Raw genomic sequence first — 18,432 nt, 5'->3', positions numbered from 1 at the left:
CGCTGTAGTGACCGAGGAGGGTGCGGGATAAGAGGTCGCTTTAGTGACGGAGGATTGTGCGGGATAAGAGTCCGCTGTAGTGACAGAGGAGGGTGCAGGATAAGGGGCTGCGGTAGTGACAGAGGAGGGTGCAGGATAAGAGGCTGCTGTAGTGACAGAGGAGGATGCGGGATAAGAGGCCACTGTAGTGACCGAGGAGGGTGCGGGATAAGAGGCCGCTGTAGTGACAGAAGAGGGTGCGGGATAAGAGGCTGCTGTAGTGACAGAGGAGGGTGCGGGGTAAGAGGCAACTGTAGTGACAGAGGAGGGTGCTGGATAAGAGGCCGCTGTAGTGACCGAGGAGGGTGCGGGATAAGAGGCCGCTGTAGTGACCGAGGAGGGTGCGGGATAAGAGGCCGCTGTAGTGACCAAGGAGGGTGCGGAATAAGAGGACGCTGTAGTGACCAAGGAGGGTGCGGAATAAGAGGACGCTGTAGTGACAGAGGAGGGTGCATGATAAGAGGCCGCTGTAGTGACAGAACAAGGAGAATATGTGACTCTCTGTAATATGTGGTATTTACTGACCTGTGCTGGTATCTGTGGGGATTATCTCCTCCTTAAACTGCTGGTCACTCCTCAAATACATCTCTTCTCCCTCTGTATATTCTACCTTAATATCAGTCACATTCGTCTCTTCTCCTCCTTCTGTATCTTCTACCTTAATATCAGTCAGGTCTCCACCCTAAAAAAGAACAATAATATATTAGTATATGAGACACACACAGCTTCTCTACAGATCATGTAGTGAGAACTCACTATGGTATATACCACCTACCTGATCCTCCTGTGGGGTCCTGTGATTCTCCTCTTTACAGTGCTGGGAATACAGAGGACGGGGACATCTCTCTGGGGTATCTCTGTTACTGGGCCCATCTGTAGGAGACACACAGTGACAAAATTAAATAGTCGTTATACCTGCCATAGAGGACCAGGCTGTCCCTGAGATGATGCCCTCAGGAATACTGCTCCTCAAAGCGGCCCTTGAAGAGGTCAGCAAAACTCGGGGTGAACCTGGTCCCCATGGCGGTCCCTCGTGCATGTAAAAAATGTTGTGTATCAAAAATAAAATAATAATGTTGAAGAATAAACTGAACTGACTTTAAAATAAAAAGTCTTCGTTCCTCTGTTACCATAGGATCCCCCCATAGAAAGCACTCTGAACCTTTGCTCTTCTTCCACTTCCCCTTTGTTTTCTTTCTCTTCCGTTACTGCGTCTGTGCGCATTATCTGTAATTGGCATTACTGCTGGCTTTAATTTGCACTACAATGGGCATATAAGTAGCACCACAGCCAAACAAATATTAAAATAAAACATGCTGTGAAAGTATAACTTTAATAAACATATATACACACACACACAAACACCAATGTTAAAACAAGCCCATGTGATCCATTGTGCAGTAGAATCCATTAGGAGATGTGTTAAAAAGAACTCCCCCAAATTCAGTGTCTTTGGTCCATGTAGATATACAGGGGTTAAATAAAAACAAAATGGTCTACATGAACTGAAGGGAACCCATGTATTCACATGGGCTCCCTTCCCCCGACTCTTGGGTCCCCATGTGACTACTGTCACCGGACCCAATCAGGGAATAACTCCTATGCAGTGCTCCCCCTGATTGGCTTAGCCATGGGGGCATGTATGTATATCTAGATATATGTGCCTATGCCTATGTGTGTGTAGAAGCTCGGATTTGACCAGATGTGCTAACATTGGCCCATATAGTGATATATACGGATTGTAGTGACAGAGGAGGGTGCAGGATAAGAGGCTGCTGTAGTGACAGAGGAGGGTGCAGGATAAGAGGCCGCTGTAGTGACAGAGGAGGGTGCAGGATAAGAGGCTGCTGTAGTGACAGTGGATGGTGTAGGATAAGAGGCTGCTGTAGTGACAGTGGATGGTGTAGGATAAGAGGCCACTGTAATGACAGAGGAGGGTGCAGGATAAGAGGCTGCTGTAGTGACAGAGGAGGTTGTAGGATAAGAGGCTGCTGTAGTGACAGAGGAGTAGGGGAGTCACTGGGGAAAATGAGGAGATTAGTCAGATCTCTGGGCTGGTAGCAGACAATGATCTAATGTGTGGAGGAGAGGACAATAATAGGGGCGGTACTCTTTACCTAGAAGGGCGCCCGTCGTGGTGATCGCGGGTACATTTATGTCTGGCCGCGACGCGACCGACGCGATGCCCGCGATTTCCCTTTGAAACCCATGTTAAACATGGAAATCGCGTCGGTTGCGTCGCGGCCGTCCATAAATGTACCCGCGATTCTATTCTCAACTCCACGCCGACGTGGATAGTAGGGCATGAAAAGGTCGGAGGACGCGTACCGCCGCCCCTCGTGGGCTCGCTGCGCTCGCCACGCTTCGGGTTGGCGTGGATCGTGGGGTGGCGTTAAAAATTTGGGGGGACATTTAAGGGTTAATTGTGCCTATTTGGGCTCTGTAGCCCATTTAACATTGATTCCTATGGCCAAATCGCGGGCATTGAGGCATTTTACATGAAAATCGCGCTCAATCAGCCTTTTTAACATTGTTCCCTATGAGAAAATCGCGGTCATCGCGGGTAGCAGATTTTTATGTACCCGCGATTTACCCGCGATGACCGCGATTTTTACCCCCGACGCCCGCGATTCCAATCGCTGGCGCCCTTCTAGGTAAAGAGTACCATAGGGGCTGATAGCCCTGGACTCCACCACTGGACAGATACATTCCCCTCATTAGTCTGAAAGAGGAGGGTGCGGGATAAGAGGCCGCTGTGGTGACAGAGGAGGGTGCAGGATAAGAGGCCGCTGTAGTGACAGAGGAGGGTGCAGGATAAGAGGCCGCTGTAGTGACAGAGGAGGGTGCGGGATAAGAGGCTGCTGTAGTGACAGAGGAGGGTGCAGGATAAGAGGCTGCTGTAGTGACAGAACAAGGAGAATGTGACTTTCTGTAATAAGTGATTATTACTCACCTGCGCTGATATCTGTAGGGATTTCCTCCTCCTTACACTGCTGGTCACTCCTGATATTCGTCTCTTCCCCCTCTGTATCTTCCCACATAATATCACACAGATCTTCCCCCTAACAAAAAAAATGAAATGACACATACCTTACAACCACTTTATTTTTTAAATGTAAATGTCTTGCATCGTCGTAGATGGTGATTTGTTTCCATGTCCATCCCACTCCTCCACCCCCCCCCCCCCACCCTACATGAAATTGTAATTCTTTTGTCCCTGTCTGCTGTGATAAAAACAACACAGCGACCCCCCAGGCAGGAAAGAGAAACTGCACAGGTTTTGAAAAGGTGCAGAGTTATAGAATGAACACTACAAACTATAATATATATCTCTTATATATTTGGCTACATCTGTCACTCAAAGTGTGTCTGACCCTCTAACGCTGGGTGGAGCCTCTGACTCACATGACAGAGAACCAGCCCAGTGAGCCCACAGTCATAGGAGGGACACATTGCTCTGCTCCTGCACTTTCCTTTTAATGTATGATTGCCATCACCTGTGTTGAAGCACCTTTCCTATCAATTAACCTGTTCAACACAGATGGAGGTAATCATACATTAGGAAGAAAGTCCAGCGGCAGAGCATTGTGTCCCACCTGGCATGGGTTATGTTGGGAGGTATGCACAGTGCCAGACACCCTCTGCCTCCCCATGTTACCCAGCAAAGACACAGCTACTCACCAGACACACCAGGTGAGCGCTCTCCGCCGCCCTCCCTCCCGTACTGCCACGCTGGACCCTCACCCACTGGCAGAAGCTGCACAGTATCTCCCACCCTCCACTTTAGTCCCCCTTATTCCCACACACCCCTATCACTACCCAGCCTCCTGTTTTCCTGTGTTGTGACCTCCGCCAGTGGGGAGCCGCTGACTCAAAAACACCCTACTATACTATTGCACACACACACACACCTAAACAACATGCACACACAGCCCCCCCCCCCCACACCCACAAATGTCACTGTACCATCCACACTATCAATGTACATCTTTCTCTGTAACCGCTTTTTAATTAAACAAAACGATACACACCCCCTTCCGAATCATACAGTATGCTCTCTATTTAACACATTTCACCTATAACTGAAGTTGCAATACAGGCATCTTTCATACAATTCTAACCATATTTCTCACAATACAAACGGTTACAAATTATGGGGGCGCAGCCCCTTACGACGGTGTGAAGAGCGCCCGTAGGGCGCGATGAATCACCTAGTATATATATATATAACTAGATTTATTGATTTTGGACCAACTCCTTTGTGTAAATCCTCTTTATATAGTGTTATTGAAATTGTGCCTCAAATACCTCATGCAGCTTTTTTTATTTTGTTTTCTTAATATTAAATAGCTATTTAGAGGGATTTTGTACTTACCGTAAATCCTTTTCTCCGAGTCCACAGGTGTCACTGGAGTTACACTGGGGAATAGAAGGCGACCACAGGGAGCTTGGGCACTTTAAATAAAAGATTAGAGTGGCTAACTCCTCCCCTTCTACTTCCCCTCTCCGGCCAGTCGTAAAGGTTGTGCCCGGAAGGGAGCGGGAAGATAAAACACACTTCCGAAGAGGCGGTTAACACCACATACATCATTCAATAAAAGAAGTAAAGAAGAAACAATGAGTAAAAAACAATGAAAATCCAAACATATAGAGTCAACAGACAACGTAATATTATAACTTAACAGTTGCAACCCTAACAGGGAAACTCCAAGGGAACGATCACTGCAGGAACATGCCCTAAGGCAAAAGAAAGGAACAGCGCTGAGGCGGGCGTCCAGTGACACCTGTGGACTCGGAGAAAAGGATTTACGGTAAGTACAAAATCCCGCTTTCTCCCTTATCCACCAGGTGTCACTGGAGTTACACTGGGGACGTCCCAGAGCTTTCTACCCAGGTGAGTGAGCACTGAGAGCCCCTTAATACCCTGCGGCCGAACACTGAAGCCGGAGCCGCAAAGGTATCAAACCTGTAGAACCTCACAAAGGTTCTGCTGTCCGACCAGGTAGCAGCTCGGCAGAGTTGCTGGAGGGAGACTCCTCGGGCAGCCGCGCAAGAAGGACCCACCGATCTGGTTGAGTGCGCCGTGATACAAGCAGGAGGAGTCCGAGAAGAGGTGACGTAGGCCTGACGGATGGTCAGCCGAATCCACCTGGAAAGAGTTTGCTCTGAAGGGTCGTAGGTGACAAAAAGAGAGTCAGACTTCCTAATGGAGGCTGTGTGAGATACATAGATTCACAAAGCCCGAACTACATCCAGATATCCTGCTTCTGGCGAGTCCTCCTCAAAAGCTGAAACCACGATAGGCTGGTTAAAGTGGAAGGCAGACACCACCTTTGGAAAAAAGGACAGAGTAGTACGGAGCTCTGCTCTGTCAACATGGAGCTGAAGAAAAGGGGAGCGACGAGAAAGAGCCCCCAGTTCTAATACCCGCCTGGCAGATGCCAATGTCAGTAAAAGTACGACCGACCACGTGAGGTAACGAAGGTCCACCTCCTCCAAGGGCTCAAACACTGAGGTTTGCAAATACTGGAGGACCACATCCAGGTCCCAGGGAGCCGTAGGAGGACGTATGGGCGGTTGTAACCATAACACCCATTGGAAAAAGGTCTGTACCACTGGAAGAAAAGACAGTTGAGCGGCGCCCGTTGCAGCTCCAGAGATGGTGGTCTCTTCAGCCAGGGAGCCGGGTGCAAACCATAGCAGCAGCAGCCGGCTCCCTCAGCCAGGCTCCCATGTAGCAGGCAGATAAGAGCAGCAACTATCTGCCTGTCCATCTGCGCAGAAAAAAAGTTTTCTTGTTTAAAAATAAATGTATTGCTCAGAGTGAGCAAAAGTGTGTCCGCTCCCTTGCGGGCACAACTAAGACTGGCCTGAGAGGGGAAGTAGAAGGGGAGGAGCCAGCCACTCTAATCTTTTATTTAAAGTGCCCAAGCTCCCTGTGGTCGCCTTCTATTCCCCAGTGTAACTCCAGTGACACCTGGTGGATGAAGGAAAAATATTGATTCGTGCTCCTTTATTTATTCTGTACCATCCTCTGTATAGTGTTAGTTACTGTTTACATAACGTTACTGACTTGTGCCATGTTTGACTTTTTATTTTTTCCCTTTGTGTGACTATGACATGTGAGACCCCCCCTTATGTATTAGTGTTCATTCTAGCACCCGCTAACTTTGAAGACCCATGCAGTTCCTCTTCCCTGCCTGGGGTGTCGCTGTCTGCAGTAGTGCTTCTAGCAATGTGGTCTGTATATCAGCACTGATAAGAAAACCAGACCTGTTCTAGAAACACCACAGATCTCAGAAAAGACCGACCGACCTGCAGGGCCGCGCATCGGATCGGGATGGCATCAAAAGGACAGCGAAATGGCCCAAAACATGGCCAATTTACATAGAATCGGTCGAGATTGTATCTAAATCGGCTAGTTTTGGGCCATATCGTCCTGGTGTGTACCCCACATTAGTATGATCGGAGTAGATTTACTCATCTGAGAACATTAAAACGTCTGGATCACCGGGAGCTACGAGTCACCATGCTGCTGCTTATTTGTGTTAATATAGCGTACATGTAACTAGCATAACGGTGGCTGATGTAGTGACCTATATTTGATTACAACACTTTTTGTCATACTGTAATAATGTTGAGATGCACCTTCTTAAGTTTTGATACTTTCAATGTTTGTTTGCTGATGGCTGGGTTGCCGTGGTTACGCAGCTAGCGTGCGCATGGCGACTGGCCAGGAGCTGACGTTGCGGCGTTCCGTCGGCAACCCGCTTGTTTACACAGTGACGCTTACATGTCACTGAATGATGATGTCACCGGGATCAGAATACCGGCCGCGGCAGGAGGCTTTTTCGCGGGCTGGTAAGCGTGTGTGTGTGTGTGGGGTCAAAAGGGGTTTCTGTCACACTTGTTTGTTAAGCCTGATGACGACACTACGGTGTTTAAACGTTACTGTTCCTGTTACACTGTATTGCTCACTAAAGGACCTTAAAGCATTGCTGGACTGCGGTATATATATATATATATATATATATATATATATATTTATACATACAAAGAGTCCATGAAAGCACTAAAGAGTCCAGGAATAAGGAGGATCCGTCCGTGTATCAGGATCACCATGCAGTGCAGCTGTACTCCGTTTGGTGTTTCACAAAACACCACAGGGGGTAAACATGTAGAAAAAAACCAGAGAGCGCACGTATGAGCTAGTATGAAAGTAACAAGTTTACTATAATAAAAAGCTCACATACATGAAAGTTAAGATATGCAGGCATGCAATCATAAAAACCAGCAAGGCAGTAGTCCACGGTCAGAGACTCAGCGGCACGGCGGCCAAACTACAGCAGCTGGAAATCGGAGGATCCGGCAGACGTCACAACGTCAGAAAGTGATCAGCGTCGACCCAGGACCGCCCCAACGCGTTTCGTCAGCTTGTGACTTCATCAGGAGGCGTGTCATGCATCTCAAATGGAGGAGTTTATATACCCAAATGGTGCACAGATCGTATAAATCGTCATTTTGCTTTATGTTGTAATTCTAATCTTGATTTCTTTTCTTTTAAAGCATTGGAGCATGTCACCCTTGATGAAAGGGGTGGTGACATTTTAACCAAATTGAGTCGCAGAGAATCATATTGGATTTTTACCCTCAATACCATGTCTCCTATAGGTATTAACGAGGGCATTGACATAGTACCTTTTTTGCACTAATGGCATCTGATATCACTCCTTGGATATGCTGGGCTTTGTAGTTGGGCGTACACCCCTTAGTCCATGTTTAGTCCTGTTGTGATGTCTGTGTCGTGCAATGCTGTGTCGATTTCACTCATTCTGCCTTTTATATGAATTTCTCTCTGTATTTTTACTGTATTTTTATTATATTGTGATTGTTATACTGATATAAATGTACTTTTATTGTATACTTTTTTGAAATATATTATGCATTCTTTCTGTCTGTTATTTGCCATTGTATCTATTCCGTTTACATATTTGCCGGTAATATACCTTTAAGCAATCAATGAAGATGTATAAGATCTGTGCACCATTTGGGTATATAAACTCCTCCATTTGAGATGCATGACACGCCTCCTGACGAAGTCACAAGCTGACGAAACGCGTTGGGGCAGTCCTGGGTCGACGCTGATCACTTTCTGACGTTGTGACGTCTGCCGGAGCCGCTGAGTCTCTGACCGTGGACTACTGCCTTGCTGGTTTTTATGATTGCATGCCTGCATATCTTAACTTTCATGTATGTGAGCTTTTTATTATAGTAAACTTGTTACTTTCATACTAGCTCATACGTGCGCTCTCTGGTTTTTTTCTACATATATATATATATATATACATACATATACACACACACACACAAACACACACACACACACCCCCCAAATCCAATAGGTGGGAGGCACTCAAATACACCAAGAAGCCACTGTGGTAAAAAATAGACTGTGTATTGCGCGCCAAGCGCTTTCGGGAGTCACCCCGTACTCAGGGCACAAACCACACAAGAGAAAAGCACAGATCACAGTCACTTACCCAACTAAATACCCCCAGTGGGTCCCTCCAGGCTCCCCCGCCGTCGCTGGTTCACGCTTATCATCCGCACTTCCGGGTACGCGGCTCACCTAAGCCAGAAACGACGCCGGTGCGTTCCGGCTGGTTCTTCCTGCGTTCCACCTGTCCTGCTGGTCTGACCTCCTCGGCATAACAGCAGCCCCTGCTGGCTGGCGGATGGGTTTGCCTGTAGAGACATAATACATGCAAAAAGATATATAAACATGAAAAAAACATATAAGAAAAACGTAAGCCCAGGGACAGTTATGGTGCTACCATGCAGGCTCACTGCATGCACTGGTGCGCCCACCAGTCCCCCTTCAGGCTCTCACAGAAAAAAATACATATACAACATAGAAACGTACAACATACAACAGAATAATGCAAAGTGCATAATATACACACGGTTCTGAACGTATGTATATATTATGCACTTTGCATTATTCTGTTGTATGATGTACGTTTTTATGTTGTATATGTATTTTTTTCTGTCCCTGTGGGAAGGGTCCTGTATGTGGGTCTGGTATTACAGTCACAGGGCACAAGAGTCTGATGTACATACATATATTATATAACACTCAGGACACCAGAGTCTGATCCACCTGCATCACAAACACGGAGCACCACAGTCTGCGCCACCTATATAACAGTAGTAGAATATAATACCAGATACAATTACCTGACGCTGCCGGACACAACACTGGGTCCTCCCTGCGGCCTCCTAAGAATGTGGAACGCACAATCCGGAAGTAGAGTGGACCGCATAACCCGGAAGAAGGTGGAACGCAGAGCCGTGAAGTACAGTGGGGCACAGAGCTCAGACGCGGATACTGGAAGCAGCGTGCAATGCTGAGCCCGGAAGCTCGTGGGATCGCTTACACCGGCTGTATGGAGGAGCCCGTTACCCGGAAATGCGGCGTGTGTAACCCGCTGTTGTGTCCGGGTGAGAGCAGGTGCCGGCTGACGGCGGTGGGAGATGGGGTGGAGCGGGATACACAGTCAGTCAGTATTTATGTGACTCCCGTGTGGTGTGGGGCTGTGTCTGAGGGGGGACCTAGTAGCTGTATATCCCGATACAGTGACTGGGGCCCTGTCCCACCCTCTGCCATGGGCTTGTTACCAGCAGTGTGTGGCCCCTATGCCACAGTATTATTCCTCTTATATATCAGTGCTTCTTATTCAAGCTCCAGCTTCTTATTCAGGACATTCAGTTTTACAAGGGTTAACGAGTCTCGTGCAACAACTTTCATGCCTAAAATCAACAGAGAGGGGTTACTCAGGGCTGGGCAATTGCGGCCCTCCAGATGTTGAGGAACTACACATCCCAGGATGCTTTGCATTAGTTTTGCTATGTGGCCATGCTGAAATTGATGCAAGGCATGCTGGGATGTGTAGTTCCTCAACATCTGGAGGGCCGCAATTGCCCAGCCCTGGGTTACTTGCATATGGCCCACATGTATATTGCCTTGTGCAACACTGTTTTGGGCAAAACTGCAGCTACATGTGAACACTACGCTATGATGTGTGAGTAAAGAAAGTGTTCAGGAAATGTAGACCACTAGGGGGCAAATCAGGTGAGAGATTGGATCAGATTTGTGTGTTCTCAGTATAGGAGTAATCACTGCGCGCTCCCATAGTGATGGGATTATAGCAGCATAGAGAGACCATAGGTAAGGCTGGGATGTGCACAGGAGACAGGGATGGACTGATATGTGAGGGTGCAGGATGGAGAGGACAGGTAGCACAGTAGGAAGTAGGCACTGATGTTAGTAGTGGGGTGATGTGGGAGGGCTGAGAGATGGAAGTGTGTTACTTTGTGGTATCCGGGGCTTATCGGTAGGAGTGGTGGATGGCAGTGTATGTAAGGAGGTCAGGAGTACAAGATGGCCGCCAATGATGGTCTATCTTGCGTACACCTAAGGAGGCATTGTGCTGCTTGAATGGGCAGCCATGGCTTATACTCACACCAGTGAGGAGTGAGAAGAATAATGGGAACCACATGATGAGAGGCTGTTGCTGGGGTTTGGTGAAGCTGCGGCACTGATATATCAGTAGAGCAGGATGTGCACATTCACCCGGGAAGCTTTGGCCGTGAGGTGGGAACGTTGTTGTTTCTGCTGACATGAGAGTTCTTCAGCAGAGAGGTAATGGAGGAGACCTGGTAGGTGATAAGGTGCTGATCTGCAAGTGAGACAAGTCTGTTCTAGAGATCAGAAATAAGCCCTAGTCTAAAGAAACAGGCAGTGACCACCCCAATGTCTGTAATAGTCAGTCCATAGGGACTGTCCAAGAGCGGAAGTTAGTGTGAGCCATGTTTCTGCTATAGCCAGAGGGGTGAGGTTGTTTAAGAGAAAGAAAACCTAGATGGAGGCTGGTTTGTTACAGGGTCTGTAACAAACCAGGGTGTTAGTAGGGTGTTACAGGGTCTGTACAGGGTCGTTCCACCCTGCACAATTAAAGGGTTTGTAAATTTCTAGGAGAAGGTCGATGTGATTTATATTTGAGAGAAACCACCAACTAATAGAAGCCGAAGGTGAGAGATTACATTTTAGAAAAAGTAATAGTAAGATGTGTGTGATTTTATTTTTTGTTTTATTAGGGGGAAGATCTGTGTGATATTACGATAGAGGATATAGAGGAAGAAGAGATGGATCAGCAGTGTAAGGAGGAGGAAATCCCTACCAGCACAGGTGAGTAATAATCACATGCACATTTATATATACACCTGGTGATCCCTCGGGTCTGCACCACCTAGTCTATGTCTGTGTACATTACCATATCCCTCATGTTCCTGCCGCTCCTATAGCAAAGGCACATTTCTTGTTTTTGGCAAATCTAAATCATTGTGTAAAATTGGCTTCTATCTGTTCATTGTCCTAATTAACTAGCTACTAGATGTAGTATAATTATTCCCGTAGGCCAAGGCTTTTTTTTTTTTTGCGTTTGAACTTTGGGATCTCTGGAAAGAGTTGATTGGAAACCATTCAGGATCAGTGGTCTCAGCAACATATATGGAAAGAGATACATAGAAATGTTGGTAATGTCACCTTGTAGGCTACGGGATTCATGACCTGTCCTACTGGAGATAATCTGATATGTACATATGTAGCGTGTATTTAGCCACTGTGTGTCTCCTACAGATGGGCCCAGCAACAGAGATACCCCAGAGAGATGTCCCCGTCCTCTGTATTCCCAGGATAATCACATATATACCATGTCCTCAGTCACTGCGTGTCTCCTACAGATGGGCCCAGTAACAGTAATACCCCAGAGAGATGTCCCCGTCCTCTGTATTCCCAGGATAATCACATATATACCATGTCCTCAGTCACTGCGTGTCTCCTACAGATGGGCCCAGTAACAGAGATAACCCAGAGAGATGTCCCCGTCCTCTGTATTCCCAGGATAATCACATATATACCATGTCCTCAGTCACTGCGTGTCTCCTACAGATGGGCCCAGTAACAGAGATCCCCCAGAGAGATGTCCCCGTCCTCTGTATTCCCAGGATAATCACATATATACCATGTCCTCAGTCACTGCGTGTTTCCTACAGATGGGCCCAGTAACAGAGATACCCCAGAGAGATGTCCCCGTCCTCTGTATTCCCAGTATAATCACATATATACAATGTCCTCAGTCACTGTGTGTCTCCTACAGATGGGCCTAGTAACAGAGATACCCCAGAGAGATGTCCCTGTCCTCTGTATTCCCAGGATAATCACATATATACCATGTCCTCAGTCACTGCGTGTTTCCTACAGATGGGCCCAGTAACAGAGATACCCCAGAGAGATGTCCCCGTCCTCTGTATTCCCAGGATAATCACATATATACCATGTCCTCAGTCACTGCGTGTCTCCTACAGATGGGGCCAGTAACAGAGATACCCCAGAGAGATGTCCCCGTCCTCTGTATTCCCAGGATAGTCACATATATACCATGTCCTCAGTCACTGCGTGTCTCCTACAGATGGGCCCAGTAACAGAGATACCCCAGAGAGATGTCCCCGTCCTCTGTATTCCCAGGATAATCACATATATACCATGTCCTCAGTCACTGCGTCTCTCCTACAGATGGGCCCAGTAACAGAGATACCCCAGAGAGCTGTCCCTGTCCTCTGTATTCCCAGGATAATCACATATATACCATGTCCTCAGTCACTGCGTGTCTCCTACAGATGGGCCCAGTAACAGAGATACCCCAGAGAGATGTCCCCGTCCTGTGTATTCCCAGGATAATCACATATATACAATGTCCTCAGTCACTGTGTGTCTCCTACAGATGGGCCCAGTAACAGAGATACCCCAGAGAGATGTCCTCGTCCTCTGTATTCCCAGGATAATCACATATATACCATGTCCTCAGTCACTGTGTCTCCTACAGATGGGCCCAGTAATAGAGATACCCCAGAGAGATGTCCCCGTCCTCTGTATTCCCAGGATAATCACATATATACCATGTCCTCAGTCACTGTGTGTCTCCTACAGATGGGCCCAGTAACAGAGATACCCCAGAGAGATGTCCCCGTCCTCTGTATTCCCAGGATAATCACATATATACCATGTCCTCAGTCACTGCGTGTCTCCTACAGATGGGGCCAGTAACAGAGATACCCCAGAGAGATGTCCCCGCCCTCTGTATTCCCAGGATAATCACATATATACAATGTCCTCAGTCACTGTGTGTCTCCTACAGATGGGCCCAGTAACAGAGATACCCCAGAGAGATGTCCCCGTCCTCTGTATTCCCAGCACTGTACAGAGGAGACTCCCAGGACCCCACAGGAGGATCAGGTAAGTGGTATATACCATAGTGAGTTCTCACTACATTATCTGTAGAGAAGCTGTGTGTGTCTCATACACTAATATATTACTGTTCTTATTTAGGGTGGAGGCCTGACTGATATTAAGGTAGAAGATACAGAGGGAGAAGAGACGAATGTGACTGATATTAAGGCAGAAGATACAGAAGGAGAAGAGACGGATGTGGCTGCAGTTAAGGTAGAAGGTACAGAAGGAGAAGAAGAGATGGATGTGTGGGGTGACCAGCAGTGTAAGGAAGAGGAAATCCCTACAGATACCAGCACAGGTGAGGAATAATCACTGATTAGTCACAGACCCTCCTCTGTCAGTACAGACTAATGAGGGGAATGTATCTGCCCAGTGGGGGAGTGAGTAGCCATCAGCCCCTGTTATTGTCCTTCTCTTCCGCACATTAGTTCATTGTCTGCTACCAGCCCAGAGATCTGACCAATCCCCCCCATGTTCCCCAGTGATTCCCCTACATCATCAATAGCGCACCCCCTGCGTTACACAATAGCTCCCTCCAATCTCTGTCCTCTTACCATAATCATCATTGTCTATGTATAGGGTGCCACAGATTCTGTGCTGCCGGGCGGTCATCATACAGATATAATATCCCTGGTTACAGTATGTATAGGGTGCCGCAGATTCTGTGCCGCTGGAGGTCATCATACAGATATAATATCCCCGGTTACAGTATGTATAGGGTGCCACAGATTCTGTGCTGCTGGGCGGTCATCATACAGATATAATATCCCTGGTTACAGTATGTATAGGGTGCCACAGATTCTGTGCTGCTGGGAGGTCATCATACAGATATAATATCCCTGGTTACAGTATGTATAGGGGGACACAGATTCTGTGCTGCTGGTCATCATACAGATATAGTATCCCTGGTTACAGTATGTATAGGGGGCCGCAGATTCTGTGCTGCCGGTCGGTCATCATACAGATATAATATCCCTGGTTACAGTATGTATAGGGTGCCACAGATTCTGTGCTGCTGGTCATCATAAAGATATAATATCCCCGGTTACAGTATGTATAGGGGGCCACAGATTCTGTGCTGCTGGGCGGGCATCATACAGATATAATAGCCCCGGTTACAGTATGTATAGGGGGCCACAGATTCTGTGCTGCTGGGCGGTCATCATACAGATATTCTATCCCTGGTTACAGTATGTATAGGGTGCCACAGATTCTGTGCTGCCGGGCGGTCATCATACAGATATAATATCCCTGGTTACAGTATGTATAGGGTGCCACAGATTCTGTGCTGCTGGGCCGTCATCATACAGATATAATATCCCTGGTTACAGTATGTACAGGGTGCCACAGATTCTGTGCTACTGGGAGGTCACTATACAGATATAATATCCCTGGTTACAGTATGTATAGGGGGCCACAGATTCTGTGCTGCCGGGCGGTCATCATACAGATATAATATCCCCGGTTACAGTATGTATAGGGTGCCACAGATTCTGTGCTGCCGGGCGGTCATCATACAGATATAATATCCCCGGTTACAGTATGTATAGGGTGCCACAGATTCTGTGCTGCTGGGCGGTCATCCTACAGATATAATATCCCTGGTTACAGTATGTATAGGGTGCCACAGAGTCTGTGCTGCTGGGAGGTCATCATACAGATATAATATCCCTGGTTACAGTATGTATAGGGTGCCACAGATTCTGTGCTGCTGGGCGGTCATCCTACAGATATAATATCCCTGGTTACAGTATTTATAGGGTGCCACAGATTCTGTGCTGCTGGGCGGTCATCATACAGATATAATATCCCTGGTTACAGTATGTATAGGGTGCCGCAGATTCTGTGCTGCCGGGAGGTCATCATACAGATATAATATCCCTGGATACAGTATGTATAGGGGGCCACAGATTCTGTGCTGCTGGGCGGTCATCATACAGATATAATATCCCTGGTTACAGTATGTATAGGGTGCCACAGATTCTGTGCTGCTGGGCGGTCATCATACAGATATAATATCCCTGGTTACAGTATGTATAGGGGGACACAGATTCTGTGCCGCTGGGCGGTCATCATCCAGATATAATATCCCTGGTTACAGATCCAGATATAATATCCCTGGTTACAGTATGTATAGGGTGCCACAGATTCTGTGCTGCTGGGCGGTCATCATCCAGATATAATATCCCTGGTTACAGTATGTATAGGGTGCCACAGATTCTGTGCTGCTGGGCGGTCATCATACAGATATAATATCCCTGGTTACAGTATGTATAGGGTGCCACAGATTCTGTGCTGCTGGGCGGTCATCATACAGATATAATATCCCTGGTTACAGTATGTATAGGGTGCCACAGATTCTGTGCTGCTGGGCGGTCATCATACATATATAATATCCCTGGTTACAGTAGGTATAGGGTGCCACAGATTCTGTGCTGCTGGTCATCATACAGATATAGTATCCCTGGTTACAGTATGTATAGGGTGCCGCAGATTCTGTGCTGCCGGTCGGTCATCATACAGATATAATATCCCTGGTTACAGTATGTATAGGGTGCCACAGATTCTGTGCTGCTGGGCGGTTATCATACAGATATATATCCCTGGTTACAGTATGTATAGGGTGCCACAGATCCTGTGCTGCTGGGCGGTCATCATACAGATATAATATCCCTGGTTACAGTATTATAGGGTGCCACAGATTCTGTGCTGCTGGGCGGTCATCATACAGATATATATCCCTGGTTACAGTATGTATAGGGTGCCACAGATCCTGTGCTGCTGGGCGGTCATCATACAGATATAATATCCCAAGTTACAGTATGTATAGGGTGCCACAGATTCTGTGCCGCTGGGCGGTCATCATACAGATATAATATCCCTGGTTACAGTATGTATAGGGAGCCACAGATTCTGTGCTGCTGAGCGGTCATCATACAGATATAATATCCCTGGTTACAGTATGTATAGGGTGCCACAGATTATGTGCTGCTGGGCGGTCATCATACAGATATAATATCCCTGGTTACAGTATGTATAGGGTGCCACAGATTCTGTGCTGCCGGGCGGTCATCATACAGATATAATATCCCTGGTTACAGTATGTATAGGGTGCCACAGATCCTCTGCTGCTGGTCATCATACAGATATAATAGCCCTGGTTACAGTATGTATAGGGGGCAACAGATTCTGTGCTGCCGGGCGGTCATCATACAGATATAATATCCCCGTTTACAGTATGTATAGGGTGCCACAGATTCTGTGCCGCTGGAGGTCATCATACAGATATAATATCCCCGGTTACAGTATGTATAGGGTGCCACAGATTCTGTGCTGCTGGGCGGTCATCATACAGATATAATATCCCCGGTTACAGTATGTATAGGGTGCCACAGATTCTGTGCTGCTGGGAGGTCATCATACAGATATAATATCCCTGGTTACAGTATGTATAGGGGGACACAGATTCTGTGCTGCTGGGCGGTCATCATACAGATATAATATCCCCGGTTACAGTATGTATAGGGTGCCACAGATTCTGTGCCGCTGGGCGGTCATCATACAGATATAATATCCCCGGTTACAGTATGTATAGGGTGCCACAGATTCTGTGCTGCTGGGAGGTCATCATACAGATATAATATCCCTGGTTACAGTATGTATAGGGGGACACAGATTCTGTGCTGCTGGGCGGTCATCATACAGATATAATATCCCCGGTTACAGTATGTATAGGGTGCCACAGATTCTGTGCTGCTGGGCGGTAATCATACAGATATAATATCCCCGGTTACAGTATGTATAGGGTGCCACAGATTCTGTGCCGCTGGGAGGTCATCATACAGATATAATATCCCTGGTTACAGTATGTATAGGGGGCCACAGATTCCGTGCTGCTGGGCGGTCATCATACAGATATAATAGCCCTGGTTACAGTATGTATAGGGGCCACAGATTCCGTGCTGCTGGGCGGTCATCATACAGATGTAATAGCCCTGGTTACAGTATGTATAGGGTGCCACAGATTCTGTGCTGCTGGGCGGTCATCATACAGATATAATATCCCTGGTTACAGTATTTATAGGGTGCCACAGATTCTGTGCTGCTGGGCGGTCATCATACAGATATAATATCCCTGGTTACAGTATGTATAGGGTGCCACAGATTCTGTGCTGCTGGTCATCATACAGATATAGTATCCCTGGTTACAGTATGTATAGGGTGCCGCAGATTCTGTGCTGCCGGTCGGTCACCATACAGATATAATATCCCTGGTTACAGTATGTATAGGGGCCACAGATTCTGTGCTGCTGGGCGGTCATCATACAGATATTCTATCCCTGGTTACAGTATGTATAGGGTGCCACAGATTCTGTGCTGCCGGGCGGTCATCATACAGATATAATATCCCTGGTTACAGTATGTATAGGGTGCCACAGATTCTGTGCTGCTGGGCCGTCATCATACAGATATAATATCCCTGGTTACAGTATGTACAGGGTGCCACAGATTCTGTGCTACTGGGAGGTCATTGTACAGATATAATATCCCTGGTTACAGTATGTATAGGGGGCCACAGATTCTGTGCTGCCGGGCGGTCATCATACAGATATAATATCCCCGGTTACAGTATGTATAGGGTGCCACAGATTCTGTGCTGCCGGGCGGTCATCATACAGATATAATATCCCCGGTTACAGTATGTATAGGGTGCCACAGATTCTGTGCTGCTGGGCGGTCATCCTACAGATATAATATCCCTGGTTACAGTATGTATAGGGTGCCACAGAGTCTGTGCTGCTGGGAGGTCATCATACAGATATAATATCCCTGGTTACAGTATGTATAGGGTGCCACAGATTCTGTGCTGCTGGGCGGTCATCCTACAGATATAATATCCCTGGTTACAGTATGTATAGGGTGCCACAGAGTCTGTGCTGCTGGGAGGTCATCATACAGATATAATATCCCTGGTTACAGTATGTATAGGGTGCCACAGATCCTGTGCTGCTGGGCGGTCATCATACAGATATAATATCCCT

The 18,432-nt window shown here is 47.2% G+C and overlaps 2 protein-coding genes and 1 pseudogene across 7 annotated transcripts in view; 2 read left to right on the top strand and 1 right to left on the bottom strand.

Annotated features, from left to right (window-relative positions):
• Positions 1-9,402, bottom strand: part of LOC146010174 (uncharacterized) — a 73,088-nt gene extending 63,686 nt beyond the window's left edge. Inside the window, exons 1-5 of the mRNA XM_083151151.1 lie at positions 9,277-9,402; positions 8,580-8,784; positions 2,993-3,101; positions 815-912; positions 565-721 (exon numbers count right to left, since the gene is read on the bottom strand). Coding sequence (XP_083007277.1) covers positions 565-721; positions 815-912; positions 2,993-3,080 — 343 coding nt within the window. The 5' untranslated portion in view covers positions 3,081-3,101; positions 8,580-8,784; positions 9,277-9,402. The remainder of the gene's footprint in view (positions 1-564; positions 722-814; positions 913-2,992; positions 3,102-8,579; positions 8,785-9,276) is intronic.
• LOC146010130 (uncharacterized) overlaps positions 1-18,432 on the top strand; it is a 424,288-nt gene that overhangs the window by 341,046 nt on the left and 64,810 nt on the right. The window contains exons 1-4 of one of the 5 annotated variants that reach the window (XM_083151060.1): positions 9,284-9,540; positions 11,197-11,287; positions 13,296-13,393; positions 13,487-13,688. In XM_083151060.1, the coding sequence (XP_083007186.1) occupies positions 11,245-11,287; positions 13,296-13,393; positions 13,487-13,688 (343 nt within the window). In that variant the 5' untranslated portion in view covers positions 9,284-9,540; positions 11,197-11,244. Of the gene's footprint in view, positions 1-9,283; positions 9,551-11,196; positions 11,288-13,295; positions 13,394-13,486; positions 13,689-18,432 lie in introns of those variants that run through there. The other 4 variants (XM_083151061.1, XM_083151062.1, XM_083151059.1 and 1 more) reach the window with 4 other exon arrangements.
• The window catches only part of LOC146010166 (uncharacterized), a 59,481-nt pseudogene that overhangs the window by 30,981 nt on the left and 10,068 nt on the right, over positions 1-18,432 (top strand). The window lies entirely within an intron of this gene.

The sequence above is a fragment of the Crinia signifera genome, chromosome 6, assembly GCF_055691185.1.
Source record: "Crinia signifera chromosome 6, ASM5569118v1, whole genome shotgun sequence".
In the NCBI taxonomy this organism is placed as follows: domain Eukaryota; kingdom Metazoa; phylum Chordata; class Amphibia; order Anura; family Myobatrachidae; genus Crinia; species Crinia signifera.
This window is presented reverse-complemented; position numbering and strand designations above follow the sequence as displayed.